General features: G+C 44.9%; 1 protein-coding gene across 1 annotated transcript in view; it reads left to right on the forward strand.

The window, feature by feature from the left end:
• The first annotated feature begins 17,452 nt into the window (after window positions 1-17,452).
• The window catches only part of GSS (glutathione synthetase), a 41,230-nt gene continuing 31,721 nt past the window's right edge, over window positions 17,453-26,961 (forward strand). Inside the window, exons 1-2 of the mRNA XM_061208100.1 lie at window positions 17,453-17,541; window positions 20,246-20,380. Coding sequence (XP_061064083.1) covers window positions 20,252-20,380 — 129 coding nt within the window. The 5' untranslated portion in view covers window positions 17,453-17,541; window positions 20,246-20,251. The remainder of the gene's footprint in view (window positions 17,542-20,245; window positions 20,381-26,961) is intronic.

A 26,961-nucleotide genomic window follows, 5' to 3' on the forward strand; every position in this document is an offset into this window, starting at 1 on the left:
ACCTGGATGCTGTCTCTTCCCCACTCCCCCTCACCTCTATCCCCAGTTCTCTGAGGTACCCTGGGGAAATTACACAAGAAGAAAACCAGACCTAGGACCATAGGCATAAAGGAATAATTTGGCTGAAGAGGAAGCATATTGAGGAAATTTAGACCAATCAGGAGCCCCCTTCATAATGACATTTAAGATTCACAGGAAGCCAAGTTCCCACTCTTAGCCCCCTCCTGCACCCTACTCACATCAGGGGTTCGGGGTGCTGACACTCAGTCTGCCTTCAGAATGTGTCAGGGCACTTCCAGGCTCTCCTTTTCTGTCACCCCATTCAGGCCCTGGTGACGCCACAGAATTTTGGAGTCAGAATATCAAAGGATCCTGGAACCTTCGACACTGGACACAAAGAGGTCCAGAGCCAGGATTCCAGCCAGACATTAGGCTGAGCTCACAAAGAGAAATCCTCTGCACCAACGGGCTACCAATTCCAAATATACAGACATATCTATAGTCTATAGGAATAATTTCAAAGATACATTTTCAACCATAAATAGTTCAAAACAGGCAAAACGAACGAATGATGATAAAGTGAAAGAGTGGTCCTTTGAGGGAAAGTAATGATGAGAGGAGGCACAAGAGAAGCTTCTGGAATGCAGGAAACACTCTATATACTGAGCTGGGCTGCGGTTACACAGGTGTGTTCACTTTGTAATACTAATCGTGTTATACGCTTAAGATGTATGCACTTCACGGTATGTATATTACATGAAAACTTTGTTAAAAATGCATGGCCAGGGGCTTCCCTGGTGGCGCAGTGGTTGAGAGTCTGCCTGCTAATGCAGGGGACACGGGTTCGAGCCCTGGTCTGGGAGGATCCCACATGCCGCGGAGCGGCTGGGCCCGTGAGCCACAACTACTGAGCCTGCGCGTCTGGAGCCTGTGCTCCGCAACAGGAGAGGCCACGATAGTGAGAGGCCCGCGCACCGCGATGAAGAGTGGCCCCCGCTTGCCACAACTAGAGAAAGCCCTAGCACAGAAACGAAGACCCAACATAGCAATCAATCAATCAATCAATCAATCTTTAAAAAAAAAAAAAAAGAACCAACACCTATCAAACTCCTTTAAAAAAAAAAATGCATGGCTAAATTTGGCAATATCTATCAAAATTACAAATGCCCAGACCCTTTTAGTAATTTATCCTACAGATATTTCCCCATGTTACAAAATGATACAGGTCTCCTTTGGGTGGACATTTAGATTGTTCTCTTTTTGCCATTACAATCAGGGCTGCGGTGAATATTCTTGTACAGTCTGATGAATTTTCACAAAGTAAACACACTCTGTTCAAGAACCTAAAATTACCAGCATCCCCATCAACCCTCTTTTAGTTACCACTCCCTCACCTACTATCCTGACTTCTAATATCACAGATTGTTTTGAAATTTATATGAATGGAGTCCTACATTATGTATTCCTTTCTTTTTTCTCTCCACGTCATATTTGTGACAACATCATTCTGTTTTAATTCTCTTCATAGAACTTAGATTGTTTCTTCCCTGCCCCCGCCTCCCACCCACACCCACACCCAGTAAAGGGCAAGAGCTTGGTCTAGGCCCCCAGCACCTTGCAGAGTAGCTGCACATAGTAGAAAGTCAATAAATATCTATGAAGTAAGAGAATGAAGCAAACTTGATTGATAGTTCAGATTATAGAGTTTTTTTGTTTTTTTTGTTTTTTTTTTTTAAATTTATTTATTTATTTTTATATTTTACTTTTTTTTGGCTGTGTTGGGTCTTCGTTTCTGTGCGAGGGCTTTCTCTAGTTGTGGCAAGCGGGGGCCACTCTTCATCGCGATGCGCGGGCCTCTCACTATCGCGGCCTCTCTCGTTGCGGAGCACAGGCTCCAGACGCGCAGGCTCAGTAGTTGTGGCTCACGGGCCTAGTTGCTCCGCGGCATGTGGGATCTTCCCAGACCAGGGCTCGAACCCGTGTCCCCTGCATTAGCAGGCAGATTCTCAACCACTGCGCCACCAGGGAAGCCCCAGATTATAGAGTTTTAATCTCCATATGGGGTCAGAGGCTAAGGAGCTGGGCTTGAGCAATTTATAGAAAGCCCAGAGGGTAGGGAAAACTCTGCACCTGTTCAAAGATGCTCAGAAAGCAGGGCTTTGTGCCTAAGGCCCAAGCAATAGAACTGGCCTGGAGAATCAGAACCTCTAACGAGCCTAGCCTATACCAAATATAACGTGGGTCTGAATTCTAGAATTACCTGCTCAGTGTAGAAACCTGGGGCTGAAAAACCAACCCAAAGAAGTGGGTCCAGAACTGCTCTGTAAGTTCGCTTCTACTACACCGGACACACCTTCCTGCTGAGATGAGCTCACAGACAAACATGACAAAGCAGTGAGGAAACCCAAGATGCACCTGAGAGATGCAACAAATGCTACAATCTGCAAGGACTTAAGGTTCCAACTTTAAACACCTGAAGAGCCATGCTGGAACAGAGGGAGCCTGTGTGATTTGTGTGGCCCCAAGAGCAGAACAACAGTGCAGTTACAAGGAAGCAGAGTTTGAAGATACACACAAAAAAGGACTTTTTCACACTTGGAGCCAATCAGCAATGGAAGAGGCTGCCTTGGAAGAAAATGAGCCTGCCAAAAGCAAGGAAGAATCAAGTAGAGACTGCACAGGGCTTGAGGCTTTGGACTGGATGACCTCTGAGGTCTACTCCAACCTCAGGACTCCAGGATTCCAGGATTTTAGACCCTCTGGAAGCTTTGTTTCTTAACAACCACCCTCAACCCAACAAACCCACCCACTGCGTAGCCAGTATAGACAGCCCAAAGTCTTTCTTCCTGCCTTCTCTTCCCAATGTTATAAGTACAGAGACAAGACATATATGCACCTCAGTTTTAGATTGCTGGGGTGTTAGAACCCAGGGTCATTAGAACCCTGAAGTGCTAGAATCCTGGGGCAAAAGACTTGAAGCAAATATGACAAAATGTACACTGGTTTGTTATTATTTGTACTTCCCTGTATCTTTTACATTTGTCCCTCCTTTGGGTTTTTTTGTTTGTTGTTGTTTTATTTTTTATTTTTATTTTTTAAGATTTTTTTTGATGTGGACCATTTTTAAAGTCTTTTATTGAATTTGTTACAATATTGCTTCTGTTTTATGTCTTGGTTTTTTGGCTGTGAGGCATGTGGGATCTTAGCTCCCTGACCAGGGATCAAACCCACACCCCCTGCATTGGAAGGCAAAGTCTTAACCACTGGACTGCCAGGGAAGTCCCCTGTTGTTTTTTTAAATTAAAGACTCCTAGGGCATTAGGAATCAGGAGCATCAGGGCTAGAGGGCTGGAAGGGAAATCAGCTTAGCCAAGGACACCAAGACCCTGATGGGGACAGAGGGAAGCCCAGGCCAGACTCCAGGATCCCACTCCGAAGGCAAGCTCTCTACCCCTGCACACGAAAACTGGGAAAGGAGAAAGCAACTTCAGGCAGGACCAGCATGAGGGCAGCTGGGTCACCTGCAGCCTGGCCTGCAGTGTGTCCACCCTCCTGGGCTAGAGGGACTCTCCCTGGAAATCACTCAAAGAAACACCATCTTCAAGGGACTTAGGGTACTGACAGCCCCAGAAAAGGCTGTCGGAGAGGGCTGGACCTCAGGCTTTCTAGTCTGTGTCTCCAGGCCCCCAGACCCAGGCGGCCCTGAATAGGTCTACTACTGCCCTCAAAAACTGATATGCTGTCCGCCAGCCCCCACTTACACCAGGGAACCTTGGGCCTGGCTAGGAAGAGAGTTGGAGGGGAGAAGCAGGAGTCAGGGAAGAGAGTAAAGTGGCCAAAGATAGAGAATGGAAGTCTTAGTATGTAGGGGGCTAGAGCCAAGCTGGGCACCAGGGTCTAGGTGTCCCCAATTCCTCTCCACCAAAGACCTCAGATCAGCAGTTGCCAAGAGTCCTGGAACCCACAGCTCAGTAGCAGTCAGACTGATGAGGCAAAGCCCGAAAGGGGCATAGTACCTCTGGCGTCTCCTCTTCCAGCCCAAAATGCCACTAGAGGAGCTGAGTATTGGAGAAAGCAAGGGCAGGCAGGTAGGCAGATAGGATGTAATTTGGGAGCCACCCCAGCCCCATATATATCTGCGAGCAATGCACCCCAGTGCCTGGAAGTCCTTCTTTGGATAAAGACATTGAAGGACTCTGTGAAGGAGGGAGGGACACATGAATTCAATTCAATATGCATCTGACAGCTTCTCTTATGTGTCCAGGATGGGAACACAACACTCATTGTCCAGGGAAAAAAATGATGCTCAAGGAGGATGTCAGAATGGAGGAGTTTGAAGGATAAAAGATTGTGGCATGTGCTATGAAGGCATCACGCAAAGTAGTGCTGTGGAGGGTAACGAGGGTGTAACTCTATTCAGGTTAGTCAAAGAGGGCCTCTCTGAGGAGGTGACATTTAAGGCAAGACCTGAAGGATAAGAGCGAGCCGGTTAGGTGAAGAGCTGGGGGAAGGATATTCCAACCAGGAGGAACAGTAAATACAAAAGCCGTGAGGCAGAGCATAGCTTGGTGTGTCTGAAGCCCTGTCACAGTGCTAGTGCCGCTGGGGTAGGAAGGTGGGGAAAGTTTTGCAAGGTGAGGTTAGACAGGTAGGCAGGGGCTGCATCACCGGGACTCTTGTGGAACCTTATTCCAAGTGCGAAGGGGAGCTGTTAGGGCAGGAGAGTAAGTGGTGAAGGTTAATAATGATCACTCTGGCTGCCATATAGAGAATGGACTGGAAGGAGCAAGAGATGCCACAGGCAGACCAGTGAGGAGGCTGTGGCCATCCAGGGAGAGGCACTGAAGGTAGAGGACAGAGGACGGAGAGCATGAACCTAAACTCCAAGCCCAGGGCAGCCACACGGGCGTAAAGGGAGGTGAGGCTGGACGGAGCAGTTGGGACTGGATTGTGAAGGGCTTCAAAAGCCAGATTAGGATTTGGTTCTTTATCCTGCAGGAGTTGGGGAGCCATCAAAGGCATTTTTAATTTATTTTTTTCATCAAAGAGCTCGGAGCAAGGGCATTTGACAGTGTGTTCAGATTTATGTGTTCACAAGAGCCCCATGACAGCTGGTGTGGAGGATGGACTGCAGGGGCGAGACCGGGGCAGGAAGACTTAGGAGGCGGCTGCCATAAGGGTCTAAATGCGAGGTGGTGAGGCCCAAAGAGGGGCCTCCACCCTGGCACCCCAGGGGGGTGCCCCTGCTCGTCCAAGGCTTGTCCCCCTCCTGGGGCCGTGGGCAGCTGCAGAGGGCCCGAGTGGGCCCCAGCTCTGATGCTTCAAGCAGAAAATAGGATGAGGGCAGCCAAAAGGCATCAGGGCTGTTTATCCGGTGGAGAGATGCCTCAGCATGGATTTATGGCTGAAAGGTTACTGGGGGGAGGGGATGGGGGGACCAGCTGTCCCCCATCCTCACAAAGGGCAAACAAAGGAGGGGACTATGGCCTCCACTGCAGCAAGAGGGAGAGAGGTTAGACACATGAGGAATGTCCTGACAGGCATCAGAGGATGAAAGGGCCCTTCAGGGATCATGCAAACCAACTCTCTCATTGGGCGGCTGGGGAAACGGAGGCACAGAGGAAGAAGCAGGTCCATGCCCAAGGTCACATACTGAATTAAAGCTACGACTAGACACAGCAGCACAACGTCTTCCTTTCAAAGATCTCAGGAGTCTCCCAGAGCACTCCCCAAAACATGTTCCTTCAACTGCCTCGGAAGAATCTGGGATGTGGCTCTCCCAGAGAGAAATGTGCTTGTGTAGCCCTCCCAGAGCCCCAACCAATCTCCGTGTTTATGGCATTTGGTGGGAGCTCCCTGTATCTCTCAAGGGTCTTGGTCTTTCTGTGTTACTCTGTCTCTCTCTGCCCTCCAAGACTCTGTTTCTTTGTCTTGGCCTCTGACTCAGTCTCTGTAGAGCTGAGCTAGGCTGGACCAATCTCCCACCCCCAGGGGGCCCTCACTGGTAAAGTACCCCCACGTAGACAACGCTTGGGCCCAGTGCCCAGGCTGGAACAGGTGACAGCAGCTGTGGATCTATCTATAGCTCCCTTGCCCTTCAATTGTTCCCAACTTCAAACAATGGTTGGGCCCTGGATTAGAGGCACCCCCCAGCAGCCCTGCTGAAATGGATCCCGGGGGCAGGGGATGAGGCTCACGAGGGCCACACTGTGATGTCTCGTGTCTACTTCTGTCTGGATCTCCATGTTCCTACCTATAGCTCTGGGCTCTAAGGCCTTCCAGCTCAGAGGCTGAGTGAGTAAAGGACCGGTGGATAAGGGACAGGGTGTGTGTGAACAGCAGACGGTATACAGGCATGTGAGTGACACGTGGGTTTCCCTCCTCCTACCTTGGTTGACAGACACTCATGGGCGCTGGGATGCCAGTTCCATGAGGGCAGAGACCTAGTCTTTTTTATTTTTTGCTGCAGACCAGCCTGAGCCTGGCCATGGCACGTGTTCAATATATAGTACATCTCTGACCTTGGCCCTTAGGAAGAGCAAGGGTGTGCTGTGTAGTGACATGACATAAGTGTGAGCAGAAGTACGGAGCAGTGATGAAGAATACCTTATCTAACATCAGACTGCCTGGGACTGAATCCTGGCTCTGCCAATTACCAGCCATGAAATCGTGGAAAATCACTTAACCTCTTAACAATGGAGATTCGTACAAAGTACCCACCACATAGGATTCTGATGAGCACTATATGGGTTAAAACATCCGAAGTGCTTAGAACAGTGCCTGGCACATAGCGGAGACTCATGATGTAACGTGGGTTTCCCTCATATTACATTATTATTTACATTACTGTTGTTACTTTCAAGATATCTCATTAAATGAAAAAAGTGAGGAGCAGAGAGGAATAGGTGGCTGGAGGCTAGGAAAGGGACAGACTGATATCTTTTCCTTGTGTATCCTTTTATACCTTTGAATTTTGAATCATGTCTATGTATTACCTATTTCTTAAGTGTTTGCTAAATGAATAAAGGTCGCTTCCAACATATCGACCCTTGAAAAAGCAAGCCCCTACTCTGTGCCAGTGGGGAGGGCCTGGAGGAGGGCGGGTCCTCAGGGTGTGGGCTCAGTGCCCTCAGCCCTGGGTCTGAGTCCCTGGGACACCCTCTGTCCTCCAACCCAAAGGTGGACAAGATGTATCCATGCGAAATCATCCCAGAGCAAATTGTAAGCCAGAAGGAAGGCTTCCCAGTTTCCAGGCCAAGCAGCAGGGGTGGAGGGGGCAGTGGAAAAAGGCTCCTGCCCTCTTCCCTGGCCCCGGCCCCCAACACTTCAGCCCAAGCTATTCTTAGAACCCAGATAATGCCAGCAGTTGCTGCTGCTCATATCAGCTTCCAGAACCACCCGGTCCTGAGAGGCCCAGTGCTGCCCCCACCCCCAGAACGCTGGCCTCTCTGCAAGGTATGGGCGTCCTGCTCGCTCTATCCACCGTATCCCGCAGGCCACTGCAGGTAGGTAGGAGGACTGGGTGATGGGCCCCTCCAAGACTTCCCTTGCCAGGCAGCTGAGTGGAAATAGGAAGGGCTAAAGGACACCCTAGTGTATGGGCTGACCCCTGGAGGTCACCATCCAGATAGTCTGACCAGACCTCAGCCTCCAAACTATGCTCAGAATATGAATGAAAGGGCTGGGGGCTCCGGACATGGGTTAGTCTGGGGAGCTGGGGTGGGGGAGAGTGGAAACAGCAGCAGGAAGAAAGCCTGGGAGGGTCAGTGTATGGGGGAGGGAGGATGCTAAAAAAAAGGAGGAAGAGATGGCAGAAGAGGGTCTGATAGCTCTGGCTCCAGAGTCAGACTGTCCAGCTCTGCCCCTTACTTGCTATGTGACCTTGACCTTTTCCTGTTGGAGCTTCCATTTCCATCATAAAATGGGCATAACCTTATTCCATTGGGTTGTTAAGCAGAGTCAAGGAAATAATGTATGTAAAGAGCTTAGCCTGTGCCTGATATATACAAGCCCTATGTAAATGTCTGACGACATTATCGTTGACTCCATTTGAGCGGGCAGTGGTTCTTTTTTAGCTTTGCACCTGCAGGGACTAGGCTGGGCACGTGTTAGGACTGCCTCTTTGAGCCCTTGCTCTGCCATTTACAAGCTAAGTGACCCTGAGCTAGTTACTTAACCTCTCTGAGCCTTGGGTCCTTCTCTGCAAAATGGATATACGAAGAGTACCTGCCTTATAATGTTGCTGAGAGATACAAATGAACCAGAGTGCTTAGCCCATGGTAAGAGATCAACAGTGTGAACACGCCAGCCCTGTGGTGACGTGTATGTTGAGGTAGTCTGGCGGGGAGGCCTTGGGTCTGCCACTCTGGGGATGGAATTTGAGGTAGTGCCCAGGGCAGCCAACATTCTGGAAGAGACATCCTTGTGGGCATACCACGTGGGAGGAAAGTCCCAGGGTCTTATAAGACCGCAGCCACCCCACTGCCAAAATCCTGTGCCAAAGCCTTGGCCCTGCCTGGGGTCTCAGGATCAAGACAGGCTTGTCCCAGCCTATGCCAGCTTCCCATTTCGTTGAGTTCAACACACACTCTCTGATGCCACCCAGATTGGGACTGGTTCTAGGCTTGCTCCTAAGGAGGAGTCTGCCTGGTAGAGTGGAGATGGGGGACGAACTCTCAGAAGACCAGTTAGAGGTAGAGTGGGACGGTGGGGTGAGGTTGTGTCTCTGCCCTTGTGATCATGGTCAGTCAGCTTGGTAGGTGAAGGGCAGAGAGAGGCTCAATGAGTTAGGATTGGAAACCAACCCAAACGGTCTACCCTGGGTATCTTGAGGTGTGCAGGGTGACCCTGCGCTCTCCCACATCTCAGGGTATACTGCAAACCTCTCTGCGAATCTGCACTTTGCTAACTTAAGGGTAAGAGGTCTCCTTGAGCACAGCCCTCAGGGTTTTTTTTTTAATGGGTTGAAAATGTTGTTATTACAAATATCTCTATTTTCCTACCTAATTCTTTGGGCCTTAAATTTCATTTTCCAATCATTTTCCAATTGAAATTTTTGAGATAACTGTATAGTCACAAGAATTTATAAGAAATAATACAGGACTTCCCTGGTGGCACAGTGGTTAAGAATCCACCTGCCAATGCAGGGGACACGGGTTCAAGCCCTGGTCCGGGAAGATCCCACATGCTGCGGAGCCACTAAGGCCATGCACCACAACTACTGACCCTGCGCTCTAGAGCCCGCGAGCCACAGCTACTGAACCCACGCACCACAACTACTGAAGCCCGTGTGCCGAGAGCCCGTGCTCCGCAACAAGAGAAGCCACCGCAACGAGAAGCCCACGCACCACAACAGAAGAGTAGCCCCCGCTCGCCGCAGCTAGAGAAAGCCCGCGCACAGCAATGAAGACCCAATGCAGCCCAAAATAATTAAATAAAATAAATGTATAACAGCAACAAAAGAAAGTGTAAACTGGAATCACCCTATATTAAAAAAAAAAAAAAAAAAGAACCATCTTCCCCAGGGGCCTCTCACTCTGCTCCCTGCTGCCTTCTCCATGCCAGGCCCAGTGGATATTGTGACTTGTGTTTCTCACCTACCCAAGCCTGGGCAAGATTCTCCTTTCTTTGCTGTCCTGGGTTTAGCTGAGCCAGGCTAACAATACAGCACAGTGCTTAAGAGTTCTGGAGCCAGACTGCTTGGGTACAAACCTTCAGTTACTCTGTCCCTTTGATCCTCTGTTCCTCACCTATAAAGCAGGAATAATAACAGCACCTACTCCACAGGGAATTAAATAATACCTATAAAAAGAGAAAGGTACAATGCCTCGCATATGTGTTCAATACAAAATCCTTACTATTATTTTTATTATCATTATCATCATCCCCAAACTCAGTGAATAAATAAGGGAAATACAGGGACTTCCCTGGCGGTCCAGTGGTTAAGATTCTGAGCTTCCACTGCAGGGGGCACACTTCTGATCCCTGGTTGGGGAACAAAGATCCTGCATGCCATGAGATGCAGTCAAAAAATAATAAAAATTAAAAACAAACAAAACAAAACAAAACAAAAAACCAAGGGAAATACATACCACCAATACAGAGACCATGAGAAGGTCCTCAAGAAAGGGTCATTCCTAAGACTGTGGGACCCCATTCTCATCGTTACACAATTCCCTTCTGGCTTCTCTCTAGCTCCCTCCCTTCTTGGGGAAAGTGTGGGGAGATGGAAGGGCAAGACTATAGCCTCTCCCTGGGGTAAGGCTCCCATTGCTGGTTTCAAGGTGACAACTGCCTTTCCCCATAGATATAGAGTCGTTGGTCTCACCCAGTGCTTCCTAGCTCCAGGGTCTCCCTACAAACAGCTGGCAGTCTAGGCCCAGAGCCCTGCCATCCTCTAGCCACAGGCAGAATAGAGGGTCATCTCCTCATCAAAGAGCTGAATCCATTCTACTTTCATGCCATCCACCCAACCATGCAAATATTTACTGAAAAATAAACTTTGCTATTAATCTGGAAAATCCTAATGAGATTCATTTCACACCCACTAGCCTGGCAAAATCAAAAAAGCCCAACAATACTGAGTCTTGGTGAGGATGCCGAATAAAGGCAATTCTAATACATTGCTGGCAGGAGTGCAAATTTGTAAAACCACTTAGGAGAGTAATTTTGTATTATCTAGTAAATCTGAATATGCCCATGACCTTCAACATACTGCACAAAGAGGCACATATTAGACTGTTTACCCTTTGTAATAGCAAAATAGTAGAGACAACCCCAAAGGATCATTCATAGGAGAAAAGGTAAATGAAATGTGGTATTTTTATGCAATGAAACCTATACAGCAGTGAAAACAAATGAACTAGTTACTTTTACCAACATGGATGAATCTCCCAACATAAGGCTGAATGAGAAAATCAAGCTGCACAAGAACACACGTTACCATTTAAAGTCCCCCAAATAGGAAAAACAGTATCATTTTTTTTAAGAAACACCTAGTAAAAGGACAAAAAATGCATAGGACCTACTTCACACCATACACAAAAATTAACTAAAAATGAATCAAAGACCTAAATGTAACAGTAAAACCCATAAATCTCACAGAAAAAGACAGGTGTAAGTCTTTATGATTTTGGATTAGGCAATGGTTTCGTGGATATGACACTCTAAACATAAGCAACCTAAGAAAAAAAATAGATGAATTAGATTACATCAAAATTAAAAACATTTGTGCTTCAAAGGACACTATCAAGGGGTGGTATAGGGAGGGTGGTATAGGGAGGGTGGGATAGGGAGGGTGGGAGGGAGATGCAAGAGGGAGGGGATATGGGGATGTATGTATACGTATAGCTGATTCACTTTGTTATACAGCAGCAACTAACACAACAATGTAAAGCAATTATACTCCAATAAAGACGTTTAAAAAAACCCCATTTCTTCAATATAAAGAGGCTGCATAAAATATAGAGATATTTACCAAAAAAAAAGAAAAAAAAGACAACATCAAGAAACTGAAAAGAGGGCTTCCCTGGTGGCGCAGTGGTTGAGAGTCTGCCTGCCAATGCAGGGGACGCAGGTTCGAGCCCTGGTCTGGGAAGATCCCACATGCCGCGGAGCAACTGGGCCCGTGAGCCACAATTACTGAGCCTGCGCGTCTGGAGCCTGTGCTCCGCAACAAGAGAGGCCGTGACAGTGAGAGGCCTGCGCACCGTGATGAAGAGTGGCCCCCGCTTGCCACAACTAGAGAAAGCCCTCACACAGAAACGAGGACCCAACACAGCCATAAATAAATAAATAAATTAAGGAAAAAAAAAAAAAAAGAAACTGAAAAGAAAACCCACAGAATGGGAGAAAATATTTGCAAATCATATATCTGATAAGGGTCTGGTATCCAGAATATATAAAGAATTCTTAAAACTCAATAACATTTTTGCCCTTAAAATGGGTAAAAGGTTTTAATAGACATTTCTCCAAAGGATATATACAAATGGCCAATAAGCACACGAAAACACGCTCAATATCATTAGTCATTAGGGAAATACAAATTGAAGCCATAATGAGATACCACTTCACACCCATTAGGATGGTCATAATCAAAGAGATAAGTGTTGGTGAGGATGTAAAAATTGAAACTCTCATACATTGCTGGTGGGAATGCAAAATAGTGCAGCCACTTTAGAAAACAGTCTGGCAGTTCCTCAAAAAGTTAAACATAGAGTTACCATATGACCCACCAAGTCCACTTATATAACCAAGAGAATTGAAAACATATATCCACATAAACACTTGTTCATAGCAACATTATTTATAATAGCAAAAAGCAGAAACAACCCAAATGTCCACCAAGTGACGGATGAACAAAACGTGCTGTATTCACACAATGGAATACCATACCATAAAAAGGAATGAAATATTGATTCATACTACAACATGGATGAACCTTGAAAACATTATGGTAAGTGAAGGAAGCCAGACACAAAAGACCACATACAGGATTCCATTTATAGAAAATGTCCAGAATAGGCAAATCCATAGAGACAGAAAGCAGATTAGTGATTGCCGGGGCTGGAGAGAGGGAGGAATGGGGGAGTGACTGATAATGAGTATGGGGTTCCTTTTGGGGGTGAAAATGTTCTAGAATTAGATAGTGGTGATGGCTGCGCAATCTTGTGAACACACTAAAAGCCACTAAATTATACACTTAAAAAGGTTGAATTTTATGGTATATGAATACAAAATGGCATAGAATAATAAACACCAAATTCAGGAGACTCTTAACTTCACCAGGGGTTGGGGAGATGCAGTTGTAGAGGGGCACACAGGGGGCCTTCAGCTATATTAGCAGTTTTTATTTCACAAGCGGGGTGGTGGGTATATGGGTGTCTGTTATACTAACCTTTATACTTTTCTCAATGTTTTTATAATAAATAAAATTTAAAAGCATTTACCAAGTGTCAAGTAGGATCAGGCACTGGGCTATCTGGGTGGTATAATGATGAGTAAAATTGGATCTCATCCTGCCCAAAAGGAAGTAGATAAAGATAAGTAGTGGGACTTCCCTGGTGGTCCAGTGGTTAAGAATCCATCTTGCAATGCAGGGGATGCCAGTTCGATCCCTGGTCAGGGAACTAAGATCCCACATGCCACAGAGCAACTAAGCCCTCACGCCGCAAATACTGAGCCCACGTGCCACAACTACAGAGCCCACGCCCTCTGGAGCCCGCAGGCCACAACTAGAGAGACCGTGCACCACAACTAGAGAGCCCACATGCTCTGGAGCTCCCGAACCACAACTAGAAAGAAGCCCGTGCACCACAACGAAGAGCCCGAGCGCCGCAATGAAAGATCCCGTGTGCCGCAACTAAGACCCGATGCAGCCAATAAATAAATAAATAAATAAATTAAAAAAAAAAAAAAAACCAACAGATAAGTAGTAAGCAGAAAAGAGGGGCTATAAGTAAGTCATCACTCCTTTCTGGGCTCCTGTTTCCTCATGGATGAAATGAGAGCTGGACTAGAAGCTTGTTGGTAGAAAGTCTCTGAGGGTCCTGGGGGCTGAGGAGTGTCTCCCCTTTATCAGCCCACAGCTTCAAGAATTCATCATGCACGATGTGCACACAGGCCCTAGAGTCAGTCCTGGTGCCATCAATCACCCCAAGTGGGCCTAAGGCAAAGCCCAAGTGAGTCTGTTTCTTCTCAGTAAAATAGAGACAGTAACTTCTCCCTCCCAGGATTACTGGGGCGTGTAAATGAGATAACACATGTAAAGTGTCCGGGACAGGCCTGGCACACAGTAAATCCTCAACACATGGAAGAGTCCTCCCTTTGATTCCAAAGGCATTTCCTGAGCAGCATGGCTGGGCCAGGCCTGTGGTAGGTAGGGGCTGGAAGACACAGGAATTCCACTCTGAACGGCCAAGCAGTGGCCCCCAGCCAGGTGTGGAGACAGCCTCATAATTCCAGGCAGAGTGATGTCATTGCTAAAAAGAGACAGCAGCCACGTGCACAAATGCAGACCTCCGTGCAATGCAGACCCTGGGACGACACAGATGTCCCAGTCAAGAGGCCTAGTCTAGGCTTGGCCAGAGGCCCTTACAGGGGGAAAGGCAACATACAAAGAGATAGACCTCCATTCACACTGCAGTGCAGCCCTCCTTGCCTTTTTTTAAAACTAATTCAGACTCAAATGTTCCCACAAACCCAAAAGAGTTTGCAATGGATTCAGAAGTCAGCTTTGGGAAGCCTGAGCTCGTGGCACATCCCAAGGTACATGTGTAGGTGCACAATGGCTAAGAGTGTAAAGCTGCATAATCTTCAGCAAGTCAGGGCATCTCTTCAAGCCTCCAAGTCCCCAGCTGTAAAATGGACATGATAACAGTACTCACCTCATAGGTTTGTGGTGAAAGTGAGATAACAACTGTAAAGCCAGCAGCCAAGTACCCGGCACTTAACGAGCAGATCAAATAAAGATTAGTTATTGTGAGCAAAAAACCAGAAAACAGATTCCATTTTGAAAGTGAGGGAAGTGGGATTCAGAGAGGTGAGAAGTCTTGCCCATAGTCACACTGATAGTTTGTGGAGTCAGGATTTGAACTCAGGTCGGAGACATCAAAGGCTCAAGGCATCATAAACTCGCTCTGCTCCAAAATCTTCAGCAGGTTCCCTGATGTCCACTAAAGGGAATCTATCCTTGCCATGGAGGGAGGAACCAGCAACGGCTTGAGGCCAGAAAGACCTCGGGCAAGTTCCCTAATCCTGGGTTTCTTGATCTGGGATCCCTGAGTAGGCCTGAAGAGGTCTCTGAATTCCTTCACATGGTCTGCAAAAAGTTTGTGTCTAATAGAGATTCTCAAAGGAGCCTATGGCCTCAAAAGTAACAAACGACCGACTTGACCTCACTTCCCATGTTTTCTTATCCACCCAATGGAGATACAGTACCCACCTGGAAAGGCTATGAGGGGATCAAATGAGATAGTTTATGAGAAGCACCTGAAACATCCCAAGCTTTCACCTAGTGTTGGTTTCCTTCCCTCCCTCCCTCCCCAGCTTATTTCCATCAGTCGGCAAATATTATTGAGTATCTACTATTGCAGGTGCTGGGGGTAAAGTGGTGACCAAGACAGATATTGCCCCTGTTTTCATGGAGCTCACATTCTAGTGGAGAGAAACACATAAAATTAATAATTTCAGATACTAATAAGTGTTATGTAGAAAATACACAGGAAAATGTGATACAGGCTGATCAGGTGGGGATGTCATCTGAGGAGGAAATATCTGAATGACAAGAAGGAGCCACTTATGCCAAGATTTCGAGGAAAAGCATCTGGGCAGAGGGAGCAAGAAAGGCAAAGCCTTGCTGGAAACATCTTTGGCCAAGAGCCCCTCACTTCCAGTCCCACCACAAACTGGATCCCCTTGAACAAGTCACGTAACTTCTGAGGCTCAACTGTCACATCTACAAAATGGGAATGAAAATACCTTACCTGCCACAATGTGGGAGGACACAACCAAAGGGGTGTTAAGGTCTGGGATCCTCCCCAAATCTCACAAATAGGCACCTGATACATGTCATTTGGCACCCATCTTGGAAGAGGAGAACCTGCACAGAGAACCCTGGGTCATGATTTTTTATTTTTAATTTCATACTGCCCTAGAAATAGCTTCCTTTGTTCCTTGTTAGCCCGGTGGACTTTTTCTGGCACCTGGGGCCTATTATAGTAACTGCTGCTTCAGACTCTCCCTTAGGTACAAAAGCAGACAAAAGAGGGACATCATGAAATCACAGTTGTGGCAATAACCAGACCACCTATCCCTTCCTTCCCACCAACAAGATTGGAAAGCTCAGTCTGTCCTGTAGGTAGAAAATGTACATACTTTAATATTTTTTAAATATTTATGTATTTATTTATTTATTTTGGCTGCGCCAGATCTTAGTTGCAGCACGTGGGATCTTCGTTGTGGCATGTGGGCTTCTTAGTTGAGGCATGCATGCAGGAGGATCTAGTTCCCCGACCACGGATTGAGCCCGGTTCGCCTGCATTGGGAGCATGCAGTCTTACCCACTGGACCACCAGGGAAGTCCCACATACTTTATTTAAGGAGTTGGAAACATCCTGTCCCCTGGATTGGGCCGCTGATTTATAATCAGTCGGAGTTCTCTCTCCTAAATATCTCTTTAATCTGTCCCCTTCTCTTCATCTTCTTGGCCCCGCCTCATCATCTCACGCCTTAACTACCTCTGAGATCTTTCTCTGGCCTTGGTCTCCCCACTTACAAACCATTTGCCATGCTGTAACCAGCACCTAACACACTATGTCTCCCTCTTCCTTAATATCCTTAGACAACTCATTGGACAAATGCTAAACTTCTTAACCTAGCATCCAAGGCTCCCTCCCCAAGACTGAGCTCCTAAAAGCCTGCTCCAACCCCCAGACCCTCCTCAGTATCTACACCAAACTCCTCATTGTCTCTAAAACAAGACTAGCCACATTCAGAATTATTTGCCTTTGCTGTTTCTGCTCCTGCTACTTGGTACACTAGCCCCTTTCCGGCCTCTAACTACCCCTACTTCCTTCACTGTTTACACATGCTTACCTGTCCTTCAAGACCCCAAAAGCCTTCCCTACTTCCCCAGAAAAACACTGTTTACCTGTCTACCTTTTAAATCAGATGTGAAAGCCGGGGCTCTGTCTTATTCATGGTTAATTCCCCAGAGCCCAGACTGATAAATTCAGTTTAATTAAAATTCGTATCAGGTGCTTCAGACTGAGAATAATCCTATCACAATCCAGAAAGAAGGAACAGTTAAAGAACTGAGGAGCTGCCAATGGGTGAGATGGAGGTAGGGATAAAAAAATCTGCATTAAAAAAAAAAAAAAAAAAAAAAAACTGCACCAGATCCTGATGCAAGTGATATTGGACATTTTGTGAAACACTGGATCACCCTCAAACGTTCCTAACTTTAAAACTGCTGTAAAAATGAAATTACTTTCCTTTTGCCATGAAGGCTTTTCCTGCAGCTGTCCCAGGGTTGGAGAAATCGGGTGTTCTTTTCTGGGACGCAGCTGGGTTCCAACACTGGCTCAGCCTTTAACGTGCTATGGGACCCTGCGCTGGGCTCTGTCTCTGTCTCTGGGCATCTATTACCACACCCACTACCACCAACTGTGTGTCCCCAAGGTAGTGACTGTCCCATTCTGAGTATCAGTTTCCCCATCTTGCGTCGGAAATCAGCAGTTCTGACGCCCTACGAGCTTTAGCTTTGCAAACCCGTAGCTCCCGGCTGACCCAACACGACTCCTCCCTTCCTTCCCAAGGTGCTGTCCCAAAGCTGCCCTCACACGGACCGTCCCTTCCCAGCCACCGTCCAGCTCCGCTGCTCTTTAAGCCCTGCCTGGGGCGTGGGGGGGATGGGGGCGCGCAAGCGCGTTGGATCGCATCGAGGCCCCGCCCCCTGAAGCTCCGGTAAAGGCGCGAGGGGGCCTGAGTACGGAGAGCGGCAGGACGACGAACGAGTAGGTTGGGGCACTGCAACGGCGGCCGGTAAGGGTCATGCTTCTTCGAGAGGAAGGCCATGAGGGAGGGGTCTGTCAGCGATTGGAGCCCTGGAGGCCAGGAGATGTCGCAGCTCATACCCATGGCCGGGACCTGGAAGCTGGTGTCCAGTGAGGGGGTGGGGCTGGTGCTTCTTGATTGCAGATTTCCTAGATCTCCTGACTCCAGATTGTGCTGGTGTCGGGCACTCGGTGCCGGTGAGACTAGAGCCGGAGTTTGTTTTTTTTTTTAAACAACAAAAGTGGAAGCGATTAGAACCAAACTTTGCCCCGGGTGGGAGCGAGCGGGCCGTGAGGTGGGGCAGGCCTGGGCAGGAGACCGTGTTGTTGCCCCGGGCCTCACGCAGGCATTGGCTTCGCCCTTGGCTTTAAGTCCGACCGGGGTTTTCTTGTGGGCGTGTTAAGGCTTTTGGTGATCTGGCTCCAGTATGTCATTCATTCATCATTCTTTCATTTAACATTCATTGAATACAGTAGTAGGCGCTGGAGCTAGAGAAGTGATCAAGACACACTATTCCCAGTGATACAGGGAAAATTAATGGGCCGTAGAAAGAAGCCCTGGGCGGGGAACAGGGACGGCTTCTGAAACTAAGTCGTGAGCGGTGGTCGGAGAGGTGAGGATTGTCCCAAAGAGAGACGACAGCAAATGCCAAGACCTGGAAGCTGGAGACTAGCTGGTGTGTCCTGAAGATACATCACTCCGAATCTGTTTCGTGCCTAGGGAAGAGATGGTGGTAGTCGGAACCAGGCCTCCTAACGGTGAAGGTGGAGAGAAATCAAGGAATTCAGAGTACTGTATACTGAGATAGAATCCACAGGATTTGGGGAGAATGGGGTGTAGGAAAGAGGTATGTACAAGGCTTGGGTGCCTGGGTCGGGTTCATCAAGAGTAGGAGCAGATTTATGGGGAGACAACAACACATTCTATTCTGGTTCTATGGAGACTCTCAGTAAGCAGTTGGATATTCTCCGTTGAAGGTCAGCAAAAGCACTGCAGTGAAGTTATAGTTTCGAGTGTCATCAGCAAAACAGAAATAAAGCCACAAGAAGGATTGAGACTGTAGAATGAGAAAAACAAAGGGCCCAATTAGCACTTCTCATAGTAATTATTTTTGTCTTATCTTTCTTTGCGTCCTCAGTCAGGGTCCTGGCATTAGATGCCAATCAGTGTTTATGCCAGCTAAACAAAAACCCAACAGCAGGTGGAGATGATAGAATCCCAGAGTTGTGAAGAGATGGGGGCCAATGGAGGGTTTCATTGCTCTAATGTCAGAGTCACAGGTTCTAGTCTTGGCTCTGCCACCAGGCTGCTGGGTGACCTCTGACAAGTCTTCTACCTGTAAAGTGGGTACAGCCAAAAAAGAAGCTCCCATGTATAGAGCTTCAAACACTGCTAAGGAACTACACACAGGTTTTTTTTCATTTAATCCACAAGGTGACCTTATTTATAAAGGAAGTAATTATTATGGATTCAAACCCAGGTCTGACTGACCTCAGAGCTTTGTTCTCTACTATGACTGCCCTTATCTATGTCTCACCTGACAGGGTTGTTGTCAGGACCCTCTTGAAATCACATGCTCATTCTTTCAAAACATTGTGCTGAGGCCGACAGACTATCATTATTGGTCTAGCACCAGTTCTGTCATGGGGAGTGGGGGATGGAGCTGAATGTGACGGAGGTTACTTGTCATTCTCCAGCTCTCTTCCTGGGACCACTGAGCTGGGCAGCCATGTTCTAATGACTGGTGTTTCCAGATTTTTATCCAGATTTTCTTACACCCCTGGGGCCTGCTGCAAAATCAGTGAGTGTCAAAGTGTGAGTTGGTTCACCCTGTGTGTCTCTGGCAGCCAGTTGGACTCCTCCTATTACATTGGGCACTTGGGTTTCAATTATTTCTATCCTGCTAATATGATTTCTCAAGAATATTTTCTGTCTTTTGGTTCTATGATGATAGATGTCCATACAAGGAATGTAATCGTTTCCTGCTAGTGAGTTTGCCTCTGGTTAGTATGAGGGAGGAGTTCACCTTATTTGCATTTAATAGTATTCCACAAAGGGCTCCTTTCCCCCACTCCCACATAATTTATTTGAAACCTGCCGACATGGGTTGTTGGAGCTAGAAGGGAAATTAATAATATATTGCAGCAGTGTCCGTCCCAGGAAAATTTATTAAACATACAGAGCTTCAGCCCTTCCCTCCCCTCAGACCTCTTGAATCAGAATCTCTAGTAGGGCCCAGGAATCTGTATTCTTTTCCAAGCTCTCCAGAATATTCAGCTGGTTTGGAAACCATGGTCTACCCCAGACCCCTTGTTTCACAGGTAGAGAACCTGCAGCTCTGGGAGGAGAAAGAACTTGCCACGATCACATATGTTATTAGTGCCTCTTTCTCCAATGGAAAGCATCGGGCTGGGAGTCCAGAGACCCGAGTTCAAGTCCAGGTTTTACTAGTCATTACCTTGGGCAAGTCATTTCATCTCTCTGAGCCTCCGCTTCCTTACTGTGAGAATAAGGCTGTCATTGGATTAGGACTCAAAAGAAAGAGTGTCAATGGAAATGCTTTGTCAAGCTTTCCATTTTGTGCTCATGGAAATTGTTAAGAACTGCCAGCCAGTGTTCACTCCCCTGTACCACACTGCCAGTTGCTGGGCCCCAGGCCATCTGTCAGCCCTTCTCTCTCCTTCTGTTGCAGGTCGGGATGGCCACCGGCTGGGGGAGCCTCTTGCAGGATGAACAGCAGCTGGAGGAGCTAGCAAGGCAGGCTGTAGACCGGGCCCTGGCGGAGGGAGTGTTGCTGAGGACCTCACAAGAGCCCAGCTCCTCAGATGTAAGCCCTTGACCCCTCCTCACAGCACTGACCACACTGCTTGGATCCTACTAGGCCCCTGCCAGGCTGGAGGCAGCTCCTTTGGATTATCTTTTTTTTCAATAACTAAAATTGATCTCTAGAAGTATGTAAAGTTAAAAAGCACCATGCTAGAGTAATCAAATTTAAGTCTGGGGCTTGAAGTGTGACTTAGGCAGTTACATAGCCTCTCTCAGCTACAGTTTCTTCAAATATAAAAAGGGATAATAATGGGGCCTACCTCATGGAGTTGGTAAGAGAATTAGAAGGTAATTCATGTGAAGCACCTTGCCCAGTAAACTTATTTTTTAAGGCCCCCTAGTCACACTGCCTTCCCTGTAATTAGTTTGTGGTATATCCTTCCAGGTCTTTCTCTGTGCATTTACATACATATATATGTATATAAAGAAATACAGTTGACCCTTGAACAGTGCTGTGGTTAGGGGTGCCAGCCTTCTGCGCAGTTGAAAATCTGCATATAACTTATAGTCGGCCCTCCATATATGCGGTTCCTCTGTATCAGAGGTTCAGCATCCATGGATTCAACCAACCTCAGATTGCATAGTACTGTAGTATTTACTACTGAAAAAAATCTGCGTATAAGTGGACTTGTGCAGTTCAAACCCACAACTTGTGCAGTTGTTCAAGGGTCAACAGTATATAGTTTTTAAAAACCAAATTGGATGATATATATTATGCTGTGATATATTTTTGTTTTCTTTTCATTTAACAATCTGTCTTAGAACTCTTTCCAACTCCTTCCATAAAGGTCAGCTTCATTCTGATGCATAGGATTCCAAGTGTGAATGGATCACAGTTTAGCTTTCCTCTACTGATGGCTATTCTGGTGATTTCTAATGTTTTATGACTACAAATAGCCCTACAGGGAACGTCCACGTACATGCCTGTTTGGGCCCCTGTATGAGTGTTTCTCTAGGGTTGATACATAAAAGTAGAACTGCTTAGTCTAAACCACATCTTTAAAAAATCTCATCCTTTAAAAAAGAAAAACTTTTAATTTTGTGACTAAGTAAGACATTTTCAGGCTTCAAAATTCAAAGGGTATAAGAGTTTACAGTTTAACCCTCCCTTCCACATTGCCTAGCCACTCAGTTCTCCCACCCTGAAGGCAACCTGTGTTTTAGTATTCTTTTTTTTTTTTTTTTTTAGTTGTTTTGTTTGTTTGTTTATACTGCAGGTTCTTATTAGTCATCAATTTTATACACATCAGTGTATACATGTCAATCCCAATCGCCCAATTCAGCACACCACTATCCCCACCCCACCGCAGTTTTCCCCCCTGGGTGTCCATATGTCTGTTCTCTACATCTGTGTCTCAACTTCTGCCCTGCAAACCGGCTCATCTGTACCATTTTTCTAGGTTCCACATACATGCGTTAATATACAATATTTGTTTTTCTCTTTCTGACTTACTTCACTCTGTATGACAGTCTCTAGATCCATCCACGTCTCAACAAATGACTCAATTTCGTTCCTTTTTATGGCTGAGTAATATTCCATTGTATATATGTACCACAACTTCTTTATCCATTCGTCTGTCGATGGGCATTTAGGTTGCTTCCATGACCTGGCTATTGTAAATAGTGCTGCAATGAACATTCGGGTGCATGTGTCTTTTTGAATTACGGTTTTCTCTGGGTATATGCCCAGTAGTGGGATTGCTGGGTCATATGGTAATTCTATTTTTAGTTTTTTAAGGAACCTCCATATTGTTCTCCATAGTGGCTGTATCAATTTACATTCCCACCAACAGTGCAAGAGGGTTCCCTTTTCTCCACACCCTCTCCAGCATTTGTTGTTTGTAGATTTTCTGATGATGCCCATTCTAATTGGTGTGAGGTGATACCTCATTGTAGTTTTGATTTGCATTTCTCTAATAATTAGTGACGTTGAGCATCTTTTCATGTGCTTCGTGGCCATCTGTATGTCTTCTTTGGAGAAATGTCTATTTAGGTCTTCTGCCCATTTTTGGATTGGGTTGTTTGTTTCTTTAATATTGAGCTGAATGAGCTGTTTATATATTTTGGAGATTAATCCTTTGTCCGTTGATTTGTTTGCAAATATTTTCTCCCATTCTGAGGGTTGTCTTTTCGTCTTGTTTATGGTTTCCTTTGCTGTGCAAAAGCTTTGAAGTTTCATTAGGTCCCATTTGTTTATTTTTGTTTTTATTTCCATTACTCTAGGAGGTGGATCAAAAAAGATCTTGCTGTGATTTATGTCAAAGAGTGTTCTTCCTATGTTTTCCTCTAAGAGTTTTATAGTGTCCAGTCTGACATTTAGGTCTCTAATCCATTTTGAGTTTATTTTTGTGTATGGTGTTAGGGAGTATTCTAATTTCATTCTTTTACATGTAGCTGTCCAGTTTTCCCAGCACCACTTATTGAAGAGACTGTCTTTTCTCCATCGTATATCTTTGCCTCCTTTGTCATAGATTAGTTGACCATAGGTGCATGGGTTTATCTCTGGGCTTTCTATCTTGTTCCATTGATCTATGTTTCTGTTTTTGTGCCAGTACCATATTGTCTTGATTACTGTAGCTTTGTAGTATAGTCTGAAGTCAGGGAGTCTGATTCCTCCAGCTCCGTTTTTTTCCCTCAAGACTGCTTTGGCTATGCGGGGTCTTTTGTGTCTCCATACAAATTTTAAGATGATTTTTTCTAGCTCCGTAAAAAATGCCATTGGTAATTTGATAGGGATTGCATTGAATCTGTAGATTGCTTTGGGTAGTATAGTCATTTTCACAATGTTGATTCTTCCAATCCAAGAACATGGTATATCTCTCCATCTGTTGGTATCATCTTTAATTTCTTTCATCAGTGTCTTATAGTTTTCTGCATACAGGTCTTTTGTCTCCCTAGGTAGGTTTATTCCTAGGTATTTTATTCTTTTTGTTGCAATGGTAAATGGGAGTGTTTCCATAATTTCTCTTTCAGATTTTTCATCATTAGTGTATAGGAATGCAAGAGATTTCTGTGCATTAATTTTGTATCCTGCAACTTTACCATATTCATTAATTAGCTCTAGCAGTTTTCTGGTGGCATCTTTAGGATTCTCTATGTATAGTATCATGTCATCTGCAAACAGTGACAGTTTTACTTCTTCTTTTCCAATTTGTATTCCTTTTATTTCTTTTTCTTCTCTGATTGCCGTGGCTAGGACTTCCAGAACTATGTTGAATAATAGTGGTGAGAGTGGGCATCCTTGTCTCGTTCCTGATCTTAGAGGAAATGCTTTCAGTTTTTCACCATTGAGAATGATGTTTGCTATGGGTTTGTCATATATGGCCTTTATTATGTTGAGATAGGTTCCCTCTATGCCCACTTTCTGGAGAGTTTTTATCATAAATGAGTGTTGAATTTTGTCAAAAGCTTTTTCTGCATCTATTGAGATGATCATATGGTTTCTATTCTTCAATTTGTTAATATGGTGTATCACATTGATTGATTTGCGTATATTGAAGAATCCTTGCATCCCTGGGATAAATCCCACTTGATCGTGGTGTATGATCCTTTTAATGTGTTGTTGGATTCTGTTTGCTAGTATTTGGTTGAGGATTTTTGCATCTATATTCATCAGTGATATTGGTCTGTAATTTTCTTTTTTTGTAGTGTCTTTGCCTGGTTTTGGTATGAGGGTGATGGTGGCCTCATAGAATGAGTTTGGGAGTGTTCCTTCCTCTGCAATTTTTTGGAAGAGTTTGAGAAGGATAGGTGTTAGCTCTTCTCTAAATGTTTGATAGAATTCACCTGTGAAGCCATCTGGTCCTGGACTTTTGTTTGTTGGAAGATTTTTAATCACAGTTTCAATTTCATTACTTGTGATTGGTCTGTTCATATTTTCTGCTTCTTCCTGGTTCAGTCTTGGAAGGTTATACCTTTCTAAGAATTTGTCCATTTCTTCCAGGTTGTCCATTTTATTGGCATAAAGTTGCTTGTAGTAGTCTCTTAGGATGCTTTGTATTTCTGCGGTGTCTGTTGTAACTTCTCCTTTTTCATTTCTGATTTTATTGATTTGAGTCCTCTCCCTCTTTTTCTTGATGAGTCTGGCTAATGGCTTATCAATTTTGTTTATCTTCTCAAAGAACCAGCTTTTAGTTTTATTGATCTTTGCTATTGTTTTCTTTGTTTCTATTTCATTTATTTCCGCTCTGATCTTTATGATTTCTTTCCTTCTGCTAACTTTGGGTTTTGTTTGTTCTTCTTTCTCTAGTTTCTTTAGGTGTAAGGTTAGATTGTTTACTTGAGATTTTTCTTGTTTCTTAAGGTAGGCTTGTATAGCTATAAACTTCCCTCTTAGAACTGCTTTTGCAGCATCCCATAGGTTTTGGGTTGTCGTGTTTTCATTGTCATTTGTCTCTAGGTATTTTTTGATTTCCTCTTTGATTTCTTCAGTAATCTCTTGGTTATTTAGTAACGTATTGTTTAGCCTCCATGTGTTTGTGTTTTTTACACTTTTTCCCCTGTAATTCATTTCTAATCTCATAGCGTTGTGGTCAGAAAAGATGCTTGATATGATTTCAATTTTCTTAAATTTACTGAGGCTTGATTTGTGACCCAAGATGTGATCTATCCTGGAGAATGTTCCGTGCGCACTTGAGAAGAACGTGTAATCTGCTGTTTTTGGATGGAATGTCCTATAAATATCAATTAAATCTATCTGGTCTATTGTGTCATTTAAAGCTTCTGTTTCCTTATTTATTTTCATTTTGGATGATCTGTCCATAGGTGTAAGTGAGGTGTTAAAGTCCCCCACTATTATTGTGTTACTATCAATTTCCTCTTTTATAGCTGTTAGCAATTGCCTTATGTAATGAGGTGCTCCTATGTTGGGTGCATATATATTTATAATTGTTATATCTTCTTCTTGGATTGATCCCTTGATCATTATGTAGTGTCCTTCCTTGTCTCTTGTAACATTCTTTATTTTAAAGTCTATTTTATCTGATATGAGTATAGCTACTCCAGCTTTCTTTTTTTTTTTTTTTTTTTTTTTTTTACTATTGTCAAGAGTTTATTAGCTCTGAATTTCTTTCTTTTTTTTTTTTTAACATTTTATTGAAGTATAATTGCTTTACAATGGTGTGTTAGCTTCTGCTTTATAACAAAGTGAATCAGTTATACATATACATATGTTCCCATATCTCTTCCCTCTTGCATCTCCCTCCCTCCCACCCTCCCTATCCCACCCCTCTAGGTGGTCACAAAGCACCGAGCTGATCTCCCTGTGCTATGCGGCTGCTTCCCACTAGCTATCTATTTTACATTTGGTAGTGTATATATGTCCATGACACTCTCTCACCCTGTCACATCTCACCCCTCCCCCTCCCCATATCCTCAAGTCCGTTCTCTAGTAGGTCTGTGTCTTTATTCCCATCTTGCCACTAGGTTCTTCATGACCTTTTTTTTTCCCCTTAGATTCCATATATATGTGTTAGCATACTGTATTTCTTTTTCTCTTTCTGACTTACTTCACTCTGTATGACAGACTCTAACTCCATCCATCTCATTACAAACACCTCCATTTCATTTCTTTTTATGGCTGAGTAATATTCCATTGTATATATGTGCCACATCTTCTTTATCCATTCATCCGATGATGGACACCTAGGTTGCTTCCATGTCCTGGCTATTGTAAACAGAGCTGCAGTGAATATTTTGGTACATGACTCTTTCTGAATTATGGTTTTCTCAGGGTATATGCCCAGTAGTGGGATTGCTGGGTCGTATGGTAGTTCTATTTTTAGTTTTTTAAGGAACCTCCATACTGTTCTCCATAGTGGCTGTATCAATTTACATTCCCACCAACAGTGCAAGAGTGTTCCCTTTTCTCCACACCCTCTCCAGCATTTATTGTTTCTAGATTTTTTGATGATGGCCATTCTGACCGGTGTGAGATGATACCTCATTGTAGTTTTGATTTGCATTTCTCTAATGATTAATGATGTTGAGCATTCTTTCATGTGTCTGTTGGCAATCTGTATATCTTCTTTGGAGAAATGTCTATTTAGGTCTTCTGCCCATTTTTGGATTGGGTTGTTTGTTTTTTTGTTATTGAGCTGCATGAGCTGCTTGTAAATCTTGGAGATTAATCCTTTGTCCATTGCTTCATTTGCAAATATTTTCTCCCATTCTGAGGGTTGTCTTTTGGTCTTCTTTATGGTTTCCTTTGCTGTGCAAAAGCTTTTAAGTTTCATTAGGTCCCATTTGTTTATTTGTGTTTTTATTTCCATTTCTCTAGGACCTGGGTCAAAAAGGATCTTGCTTCCAGCTTTCTTTTGATTTCCATTTGCATGGAATATCTTTTTCCATCCCCTCACTTTCAGTCTGTATGTGTCCCTAGGTCTAAAGTGGGTCTCTTGTAGACAGCATATATATGGGTCTTGTTTTTGTATCCATTCAGCAAGCCTGTGTCTTTTGGCTGGAGCATTTAATCCATTCACATTTAAGGTAATTATCGATATGTATGTTCCTATGACCATTTTCTTAATTGTTTTGGGTTTGTTTTTGTAGGTCCTTTTCTTCTCTTGTGTTTCCCACTTAGAG

Source organism: Eubalaena glacialis, chromosome 13 (genome assembly GCF_028564815.1).
Source record: "Eubalaena glacialis isolate mEubGla1 chromosome 13, mEubGla1.1.hap2.+ XY, whole genome shotgun sequence".
Lineage (NCBI taxonomy): Eukaryota > Metazoa > Chordata > Mammalia > Artiodactyla > Balaenidae > Eubalaena > Eubalaena glacialis.